At 40.2% G+C, this 11,404-nt stretch overlaps 1 protein-coding gene across 5 annotated transcripts in view; it reads left to right on the forward strand.

The window, feature by feature from the left end:
• Nucleotides 1-1,427: 1,427 nt before the first annotated feature.
• LOC122864481 (tenascin-X-like) overlaps nt 1,428-11,404 on the forward strand; it is a 68,669-nt gene continuing 58,692 nt past the window's right edge. For 2 of the 5 annotated variants that reach the window (XR_006375231.1, XM_044171943.1), the window contains exons 1-4: nt 1,428-1,583; nt 6,493-6,919; nt 7,619-7,676; nt 8,617-8,829. Coding sequence is in view for 4 of the 5 variants with exons in the window: in XM_044171943.1 (XP_044027878.1) it covers nt 6,785-6,919; nt 7,619-7,676; nt 8,617-8,829 (406 nt within the window). In the remaining variant the exon portion in view is untranslated. Of the gene's footprint in view, nt 1,584-3,020; nt 3,230-5,440; nt 5,520-6,492; nt 6,920-7,618; nt 7,677-8,616; nt 8,830-11,404 lie in introns of those variants that run through there. The other 3 variants (XM_044171944.1, XM_044171946.1, XM_044171945.1) reach the window with 3 other exon arrangements.

Below are 11,404 nucleotides of genomic sequence, written 5' to 3' on the forward strand. Positions count from 1 at the left end.
CATCAGACCTCATCTCAGACCGCCTTTCATGTGGACTCAGGTTCGGTTTCTTCGTCTACGCTGAGGTTTGGAAAAGGTGTTGATATCACCAAGTTTTTTAGGCAAAAAAAAAGCAGTGTGAAAAAGCCCACATTGTTATTTAGTTCCAAATTCTGCGCATATCAATTATAGAAATATGGGTATTACAGCTTTCACTTAGATACAGTAGATAATAAAGAGATAAAACTCCATTTTCTGATCAACAGATTCACCAAATCGCTGAATGACTGGAACTGACTCGACGTGGATCAGTGGTGGGCTGACTTTTCTCTTCAGCGGCAGAAGCTTTGTAGTACGTTCTGTCTTGTTGACAGCGAGTGAAGCGAATTGAAAAGGTTAAAGCTGATCAAAGGCCGAGTTCAGAGGTCAAGCAGAAGAGCTTTGAACACAGCTCGGGTCAAGACAAAGGATTTTGGCGGTTCAGGTGAGGATTGTGAGAAGGTGAGAAAGATTCTAGACTGTGGACATGAATCATGAGTTCCTCCCCCAGGCAGGTTTGCAACACCATTTGGTTTAAATTGGGTTTAACTTTTTTTTTCTCCTAGCACGAGTACTTTCCACCTCACTGTTATCTCGGGCAGATAAGGTTGTCAAAGTGCTTCATACATCTATTCATGTTTCGTTCTTTGTAATGTTGTTGCCATGTTTGCACTCTCGCTCTTCATGCACAATGGCACATGATTTACTAGCCTATGACTTGTAGTAGTGGTTAAGTACTAACTCTAATCTGCTACTTTAAAATCAATTGGCAAGAAGAAGATTTGCATAAAAAATCTTCTTCTTGAAGAAGGACGGGACTGTATTAGTCTATGCTTGTTGTTCTAAAGTAAATATATTTTTTATTTGTGCAAATATTCCAGTGATATTTCAGAGGAAATGTTCCTGGTTCAGTTTATCAAAGACCGTCCAAACCTTCTACGACTGCAACAATATGTTAGAGACTTGTTGTACATCCTCTCCCAGGACAAAACAAGACTGAAGGCAGCAGCCACATGTCTGTTTGTGTGATGTCAGATCCTGGAGCTGCTTCACTGACAGTAAATGAAGAGCAGGTTTGTCAGTACAGCATCAAAATCTGCTGCAACAAACGAAAAGAGTCAGACAGAGAGAAACAGAGGGGACGGTCTCTCTAACATCATGGAGAGTCCAGCAGAGGACAGAGACCGCTTCAAAACGCTTTAAAGATTTTAGGCCCTCGCGTTCCCTTAAAAACGTCTAAAAATTCAGATGTTTTCCATCGCAAATCCTCCGCCCAAGAGGGACCTGTAAAGCACATAGAATTACATCAGAGAGAAAGAGAGGAGGAGGAGGAGAGAGAGAGAGGAGAGGGAGGAAAAATTCTTCAAGTATGAGAAAATTTTACTGCTCTCCTCCCCTCTCTTTCTTTCTTTCTTTCTTTTTTTCCTTCTCTCTCTCTCTGTCCATTCCCCGTCCTTCTGCTCCTGTGGGTCAGTCAATGAGCGTTTCACCGAGCCGGACAGAAAGACAGACAGAGAGACACTTCTGGACCAACCGAGAGAGAGAAAGTCATCGCAGCTCTGCAGGTAAGATGCTTCTGCAAATCTTTGCTTTTGCACCTTTAATTCATTTCATTTATAATCATTAAAGAGAAAATTTAAATAATTTCATTGGCATTATGGATATTGCATCAACATGCATAAGGAGATATGAATTCAGTTATTCATTTATTAGTGGATTGACAAAAATTAATTGGCAGCTACTTTGATCATTGATTATTTTGATCATCGGCAAACATTTCCCTGTTCCAGCCTCTCAGCTGCGAGGTTTCACTGCTTTTCTGTGTCTCATATTAAATTATCTTTATCATTATCTTTTTTTAATTTTTGGTTTGCTGGTTGGACAAAACAACCTGAAGATATCACCTTGGGCTTTATGATGACACTATTTCAATATTTTGTCATTTTTTTAAAGACCAAACAATCAATCAGTTAATCTAGAAAATAAATGGTAGCTAAATCTATGACAGAAATAATGATAACATGCAACCATATATTCATAATATTTTGAATAATTCAACAGAAATGTTTTTGAAAAGGGTTATTTTATCTGAACAATACAGAAAATATTAACTACTTTCAGCACCACAGTTAATGAAAAATAGAAACTTTTGTACAACTTTTGTGTCCTTTTGTCTTTTACTGAGTCATAAAAAGTGAATGTGCTTCTGCAATGCAGTCATAATTTTTTTCATGTATATCTGAAATAATCCCAATCTGTTGAAGTCTCTCTTTAAAAAACATCTGCCAGTGGCATGAATTTAGTTATATTAATCAAAACAGAAACGAGACAGAATAAGGCAGATTGTTGCACACTGTGGGCACATTACGACTTGTTTTAATATGATTTGATTTTTAGGTCCCCCGGACGTTTTAGGAATAAAAGACAAAACGACCAGTTAAGATGAGGATGTTTTGCTTTTTATATGGAAAAGAAAGTTCAGATTTTTGACGTCAGGTGCTTTCAACAGCATCTACTTCATCTCAAGGCTCATATGTTGAAATGTCCGTGCTGCAGTGTTAATTGACGTGGCAGCAGACAAGATGGAAATTGATGCAAATTTATGTGAAAACCACAAACTTTGTGAGTGACGGAGCTTTTTCTCCTCCAAATGAGTTCACAGTTTTGTATGTTGTCCGTGTGTCCACCTTGGCCTGCGGTGGATTTCACAGCGTCTGGCTGTTCAGCAAGTGCGTCACCAATACTCGTTCACGAAGGCCTGTGATGGATGTCAGTCATTACATCGCTAATAGTCAATCAAGGCACTGTAACACATCATGGACCTGCAATAAAAATACAATTATTTTGACCAAAAATCTTAACTCAAGGTCTACTCACTAGCTTTTTTCTGGGTCCTCAACCAGTTTTTTCCAAGGCAGCAAAATAAACTTCTACACTTAACATACAATAATTACTGTTAAAGGAGCACTCCACCAATTTTACACATCGACGTCTGCTCCCAGCCAGGTGTCTGATAAACGTCCTCAAGTGATGTCACCTGAGTCGGCGTCGGTTGGGGCTGAAGACTGCAAGTTTGAAAATGAAAAAAATCTGTTGGTGTGGAGACCTCTGCAGCCCACTCCTCATCCCCGCTGCAGGCTAGAGGCTCCAGGCTACATTAGCCGCTACTAGCATAACACACCTGAATCTGTACAGTCGAGCTGCATTGTGGGTAATGTAGGCCCAAGGTTTTGACAAAAAAGAAGAATGTGTGGAATTAAAAAGACGATATCTCTCTGTTGCATTTAATTTTATCCTTTTTTTTACCTGTCCATTGTGAGTCTGACAATGTTACAAGAGTGCAATGATAAATATGCGGAGTACTCATTTTAACAGCTTATCAAGAGCATAAAGTCTTTATTGATCAAAGTGGGTCATCATGCAACCATGACAAGTGCAGGATGAGTTTAAAGAGTAAGATTTCTGATCAGATGGACCACAATGTGAAATATTTTATCACCAGAGAAGTCTTAATTCCCTAAAACTGGTCTGTTTTTGTTTTTTGTAAATTATAAAGTGTGGAAAGGAAATGACAGAAAGTTCTAAAAAGAGAGCTGGTAATACAAACTCTCTTTATAATTACTGCAGTAAAAGCACACAACTTCATCCACCTCACATCTGAAGCGTCAACCAGAGCCAAGTTTGGGTATCGAGTGCCAAGTTTGTGTTTGAACGAGCCGCTCAGAAGGAGTTTATTTTGGCTACTGAAAGCCGGAGGGAAAGGCTCCGATGAAAACCAGCAGCAGCGAGAGAAAGTAAAGGTGCAGAGCAAGTGTAGAGTCTTTATGGGACCTTTGGGGAGTTTCTATTGCCCTCCGGTGTTTTCTGAGAGGTCCAACTGTAGCAGCTGGAACAGCTGTTACGGGCAGGTATTTACAAGCTAATTGTTCACATTGAAGTCAATAGAGGAGGCTCGCTAACTGGCTGAGGTCCAGACAAAGATGTAAATTAAACTGCTGATGCTGAACCCTCCTTGTGTCGAGCCAAGTCAAATTAGCAACAAAATACATGTAAAAGATACTCACATATGAGGTCCGCCAGTTTGAAGGAGACTTTTCAGAGCCTGGATATGACCTTCAGTGCACAAACAGTAAGAATGGACTTTTCAGTGAAGTAGGAGACATCTTGAGTCCAACAGTTCAACTTATGAAATTAACAATATTTGGTATCTTCATAGATTCTGTATTTTTTGGTTTTGACATTTCGGGGAATTTCTCTCGCCTTCATTTTGCTCCTTTATTTGCTCTGTAATGTTTAGCAACATCGGTCTGTCAGTCACACTGAAATATCTCAACATCTAATAGATGGATTTGGCACAAAATGCGGTTCATATTCCTCTGAGGATGAATCCTGCTGACTATGGTGATCCCCTGACTTTTCATCATCATCAGAATTTTAATTTGCCCAAATATCTACAAAACTAATAACATTCCCATCAGCCTCAGCTGTACTTTGTGTTTTGTGCTGATTAGCAAGTGTTAGCATGCTAACACACCAAACTAAGATGGTAAACATGGCAAACATTATATCTGCTAAAATAGCAAATTAGCATTATGTTAGCATTTAGCTCAAACAGAGGTCTGTGTTTAGCATGGCTGTAGACTTAGTCTTGTTTATTTTATGACCACATTTGAATTGTTTGTCTACTTTTGTAATTGATTTTTATTCGAAGCACAGGTTATGAGGATAGTGTTCATGAGTTGATGAACTCGATCATCTCGTAGGGAAAAGGAATAAGGTTTAGTTTCCTATGAAAGATATTGTGGCAACATTGCTGGGCAAAACTTCCAAAAAGCTATAATGTTTGTAGCCACCAATGCTAAAATGAACATATTGCTAACAACACAGACAAACAACAAAAATTGTGTTTTCAAAGGCAAAATTCTGGTTTGAAATGTCACCGTGCATAAGATGGAAATATATTTTGGTACTAAACAAAAACGTACACATAACCGAAAGTCTTCTTGACATAAGATGTAGGTTTGTATTGTTAAAAAAAATTCAAGGAACCAAAGGATCCTGTATGCTTGCAGTCACTTTACTACAAACATTTGGGTCCTCAGTCCTTGCTAATACAGTGAGTACAAGTGATCAACAGTGTGCAGAACTCTTTGGGTTCTTAATGGTAAATAAAAATGCAATTCCATGCAAAGAAAACGTACATAATTGACCTGTGAGGATACCTTATGGCTTCTTAAAATAACATTCACACATTGGCATTAGGAAATTAAACTACTCAGTGTTTACAGACTGGCTGCCTTGTAATAAAGACATATTTATTAATTTTGTCTAAAATAAATAAACAGCTCTTCACATCTCCACCAGCAGACCGGATGACGTTATGCTGTTGTCGTGGACTCGGCCCAGCACTGGGAACTCTGAGCAGCTGGTTTCAACATTCAAACCTGCTGCTGCTGAAAGTGGATTTGAGCTGGATGGAGGACACACAGTAGATCTCCCAAGTATTAACCAGCTTTGGTTATAAACCTCTCAGGGGAGATTCGGTGGTTAGATCATTTAGGGTTGGGCTCATATTTGTGGATTAGCTACTGTATGTGTGCTGGAGGAAAAGTCAGGGGGAAACTTTGTAACTCCAAGTGCAATAATATTTGTCTTTTTCCTGTAATTGAATTTGTTCTTCGTGGGGTTTTATTGGATTTTCACCTTTAAATGGAAAACCATTTTACTATGCATATATTTCAATAAATACTGTACATGGTTCACTATAAAATAGAGCAGTGACTTTCTGAAAAAATACCATAAGAGTTTAAATTTTAAAAATGTCTACCAGTAACCTAAGTAATGGTAAAAGCAGCCATTTTTTCCCTGTGCTACTTTGACTGAGTTGGATTGACAAAATGACCTTCCCTGACCATTTGGTAGGCATCATTATTATTATACCTTTAACGTTTTATCAGAATATTGTACTACTAGAGTTACCTCTGTTTCTCATCCTTCTGTTTACCCTTCCAAAAACTAGGAAATATCTTGGCTCCACTGACAAAGATGCACCACCAGGTGGTAAAGAGCACTTCTATTGAGATTCATTTGGGTCCTCTCCTGCACCCTGTGAGGAAATTCCACACCAATCAGGGCCAGCGAGGCCTAATGTAGCTAAACCAATAAGAAGTACTCTTTATATTCTGACACAAATTAGCCCATTGCAGTGTAACAAATAGTCTAAATGATCAGCCTTCAGTCTGATCCGTGTGCCACCATCCCGTGAGGTGGCACATGAAAACTGTCTGCAGGATAACACATTACTCTTTCAGACCAAGTTACTTTTTCCATTGTGGTTTACTGGCTGACACGCTACACTGACAGGCCCATAAACAGCTAATGGCCCCATTTCTGCTAATTGGGACCAAAGTGGAGTCTAGTGAGCTAACAAGAAACTTTAAGGTGGGTTTAAGTGTGTTTCTGTCTTCGTTCCAGGGGTTCCCCGGAGTACAAAGCAGAGGCGGGAGGAAAAACGGCCATCAACTGCCATCACCTCTGTAGCGTCTGATTGAAACAAAGCGACAGCAGCTGATAGAGATCTCTTTTTTCCTGCAATTCAAGTACTAATCTGTTCATCTTTTAAAACACTCTCTTGGAAACAATCGACCAAACAAACTGCTTCAATCAGCTCAGATTTCCTGAGCAGACTGCGAGTCCAGCATCTTTCCCTTCCCTCTTTTTCCTAAACAAGTGGAGGAAGATTTTTTGTCCTGGTTTGACCCCAGCGATGTTTCCCTTCATCCCCTCCCTCCTTCTCGTCCTCCTCCTGGCTGCTCCGGCCCTCCTGACCCCATCAGCCTCCCAGGAGTTACAGGTCAGCGGTCAAAGGACACCACGGGACACCAAGCAGGACTCCATCAAGGTGAGACATTGGGTGTTTGTGTGAGTGATGAACAGTTGGACTGGTGGATTATACCAGTGGCAGAACGGGTTCATAGAAATGATAAACAGGTTCTTTGCTGGATTGACTGACGCACCCTCCAATTTAAGATAATACCCATCTGAATTTAGACACAACATCCAACAAGTGAAAAGCTTAAGCTTAAGCTGAACCTGCTCCTCTTCCCCAAACGAGACAGTCTCACCTCACAGAGAACAAAAATAATGGTGCATTTAGACAAGTTTCCTTAACTTAAAGGACCAGTGTGTAAGGTTTAGGGGGATGTATTGGCAGAATATAGCAAAAATGGAATATCACATTTATAAGTACGTTTTCATTAGTGTATAATCACCTGAAAATAAGAATCGTTGTGTTTTCGTTACCTTAGAATGAGCCGTTTATATCTACAGAGGGAGCGGGTCCCCTTCCACGGAGGCAGCCATGTTGCACCGCCATGTTTCTACAGTAGCCCAGAACGGACAAACCAAACACTGGCTCTAGACAGGGCCGTTTGCATTTTTCCACCTTAGTTTCTCCTACACGCTTGGAAGGGGAGGGTGAGGCGAGCGGTATTCAGTTGGTTGCAATCTGCAAATTCTGTCTTGCAATGTGGACTTAGGACGCAGCAAACATAACACAATGAAATGCAAAGGCTGACCTTATCCATTGTCATTGTTACAGGTGGTGATCTCCGAGGGCTGCGCCACTCAGGGAGCTTCCTCTGATGTCGGCCAGGGAGGTAAAAGCCTGCAGTGAAAAGTTCTCATGGAGAACAGAACTAAAACAACTTGTGTTTATTTTATTATGATCATCCTCATTTTAACGTTGTTTGACGTGGTTTCAACTCATCAGTGCTGGCAGTGGTGGAGGAGGTATTCAGATCCTTTACTTTAGTAAAAGTATTAATACCACACTGTACAAATATTCTGTTACCAGTAAAAGTCCTGCATTGAAATTTTTTCTTTAGTAAAAGTATTCAGAAGTATAATCAGGAAAATGTACTTCAAGTATTGAAAGTACTCAAAGCAGAAAAATGTCCCCTGTGACTTATACTATTATACATCATGTCATTAGATTATTATTCCTCGTGCATTAATGTAAAAGCAGGATGTTGCTGCTGCAGCTGGTTGAGCTGGAGCTCATGTTGAACTGTTTCGTATCGGACTGCAGCCGATGATTATTTTCATTCTGGATTAATCTGCTGATTATTTTCTCCATTAATCGATTGACTGATTGGTTTGTAAAAACTCTGAAAACAGTGAGAAAAGTCCAAAACCTCAAAACTGTTAAAAATACATTAAAATGATTAATGTCATTAAAAGCATGGAATGGAACCATGAAATGTTTTTACATGAAAAATGTTCTGTGTGCAAAAATCTTAATTTGTAAAGTAACTAATAACTAAAGCTGCCAGATAACTGTAGTGAAGTAAAAAGTACAATATTTCCCAATAAAATGTAGTAGAGTAGAAGTAGAAAGTGGCATGAGAAGAAAGTACTCAAGTAAAGTACAAGTACCTCAAATTTGTACTTAAGTACAGTAGCTGAGTAAATGTATTTAGTTACATTCCACTGCTGAGTACTGGACTGAGTGGGGCTGGCTTCTCAAACGAAAAGAAAAAGTTTCAGTGTCCATCTCCCAGTTTGACTGATCGGCCTGATCGTCTCTGTATTTCTCAGATAAAGAACTCAACCTGACTCCCGGTTCTCCTCTGGTCCTGACCCATAAGATCAAACTTGTTCCGTCGGGTTCAGGTTCAGGATCTTGTGGTTGTGAGGCGGACTTCGGCGCCCTGCGGGAGCGTCTGGAGAGGCTGGAGAGGGAGGTGTCGACCCTCAGGGAGAAATGTGGAGGACCTGAGGGAGGCTGCTGCACCTCCAAGGAGAGCAAAGGTAAAACCCGCTGGGTGTTACTTTAAAGCCCCTGAAAACTTGGTCTCAATTAAACATTCATGACTAAATAAGCAACAAAAGTGAAAGCGGCTATAATCGATATTTTATAATAACAATGACAATGTGAGAACAACGTGACAATGTGAAACGTGTCTCGGGTGGTGATGGACCTACAGAGGATTATCAGCTGAAGCTGCAGCTCCCCTCGGCTTCACGGAGCTTTGTAGTTTCAGCTCACTGTTTATCTGTCCGGCTGCAACTTTACTGTTCTGGTTCCCTCAGAAAACAACAGAAATCCTATATTTTAATTCAGTTAAAGAGATCATAAAAATGATTCAGACAAGCCATTCTGCTTATTTGATATTTTTTTTGTACAAGTTGGTATGTTGGCCTAATGGTGGCGCTAGAGGAAAAGTCACCAAAATCAACCAAATCATAATCAAGTATCTCATAATGTGACAACAGCACTGGGGAATAATTTAGGGGGATGTAAAACTGGAAGAGAATAAAAGACATGAACAGAAACTTAACTCACGCTGCACTGGACCTTTAATGGCTATTGCCAAGTTACCTTTGAGCAAGGCACTACACCCCCCACTTTAACATGACTGTGTCTGGCTGCTCTGCTGCAACTGTGTGTAAACTGTATGAATATGAAGCCAAGCGTGACTCAGTGACGTTTCCTCACATTAATAATTGTTAAAAGATAAATCAGTACATCTCGGGCCTGACTCCGGTTTACAGTCCATATATTTTTCTTCACATCTCATCGTTCATCTGTTTCTGCTGTAACTCTTCATTACAGCTGGAAGCAGATTCAGCCACAGTCTGCCCAGTCGTGTGCACATGTCTTTGTTTCAGCCAATCGCATGAGTTCATATTACTTCACTGCTCTGCCTGTAGCTGCTTCTCCCGTCTCCACTGACTCATCCCGAATAACACACACACACACACACACACACACACATGACCTCCTGCTGCAGAGTTAGCCGACAGATGACAAATTCATCAAGTATTTAGATTCTTTTAACAATTATATTTTAATTGAAAGCAGAATAAAACTCTCATACTGTTTTTTTTTTCTTTTAAAGTGAACAAACACATAAGCAGAAAGAGGTGAACGCATCAAAACAAGGACATCAACGACACAAAACAAAAACAAAGGAAAAGTTGAGAGGAAAAGGAAAAGAATGAACTCATCCCACCCGCCCGCCTCACTCTGTTGTCACTAAAGTACGGTCATGCACTCGATAGAGTGGATACATGTATTCATGGATACATCCAAACAGAGAAGTGTAAGCACACCACACATTCAACAGAAGTAACTCACTGACAAGTAAACGTCTGGCATTCAAAATGTGAGTTTTCTTGTAAACAAATAAAGTTTTTGTTTACAGTCGGTGTTTCTCACCAAATGCTCGAGGTGTTGAATACATTTCCTTCCGCAAAGCCGATTTTTTCAACATTTTAAATTGTTTCATTGTTTACTTCATTGTCTTCTTCCTCACTGCCTTTGTTGGCTCATTGTCATTTAGGAGAATAGCGTTAAACCAGCAGCAGGATTGTGTATCTCACGTGCATGTATGTCCTTGTGCACGATACAAACAAAACAGCGACACACTCATGAACACATTGCTCCATAGTGCCTCTGGTGGTCACAAAACTCCACGGGGAACCTATAAGTACAAAATATGGAGCTCATTTGAACTAATTGTACTGTTAATCTATAGTAGCATCTCATAGTTAAATTGTTTTTCAGTAAAGTACTTGAGTAAGTTTACTCACCAACCTTACAGCATTAACTTTAATTCTGCAGCTGGTTCAGTTAAAGCTGATTCTGTTTTATATTAGATTCAACTAGATTTAACTTTGATGACAGGTTTCTCTGAAATGTGTCGTGCATCTCAAGGCACAAACTGTTTCACATCCACAACAAAACAAAAACATTCAATCCAACAAAAGTCGATTATAATCAAATATAACGAACACGTAGCTGCAGTGGAATCAGTGTCTTTGCTTGCTAGTACAGTCATCAATAATTGCAGTGGTGGGTTGCACAAAATGGAAATAGTCAAGTGAAGTACTATTACCTCCAAATTGTACTTAAGCTCAGTACTTGAGAATACTCTCACTGTGCTGTCAGTTAAAGTATCTTTGACAGATTTATGTTAGATTCAGTCCATCACTCACATTCTCCATCAGAGTGGAGACTGACCTCAGGACTGATCACATTATAAACTGGCAGAGCTCAAAGCATGAGCTAACTCTGCAGTGTGTGTGTGTGTGTGTGTGTGTGTGTGTCCTCAGCTCTCTGCCCAGTGTGATCTCAGTCTCCATCTCCTCCCAGTCCAGTGCAGCCTCCCCTCCACCCTCCTCAAGGGTGCGTTACAGTCTAATTAGAGAGGATTAGACACCCCCCCCCTCCCCAATACTAAAGCAGGACGATGAAGGAAGACGCCTGAGGGTGGTTATGGGGGTCAGTCCATCAGTCCATTTACCCTGCTCTTCAGTCTAGAGTAAGGCAGCTCAACTACTGGCCACTACATTTGTTATGGATATTTATGGTCCTGGTTTC

This window comes from Siniperca chuatsi, linkage group LG17 (genome assembly GCF_020085105.1).
Source record: "Siniperca chuatsi isolate FFG_IHB_CAS linkage group LG17, ASM2008510v1, whole genome shotgun sequence".
NCBI classification, from domain to species: domain Eukaryota; kingdom Metazoa; phylum Chordata; class Actinopteri; order Centrarchiformes; family Sinipercidae; genus Siniperca; species Siniperca chuatsi.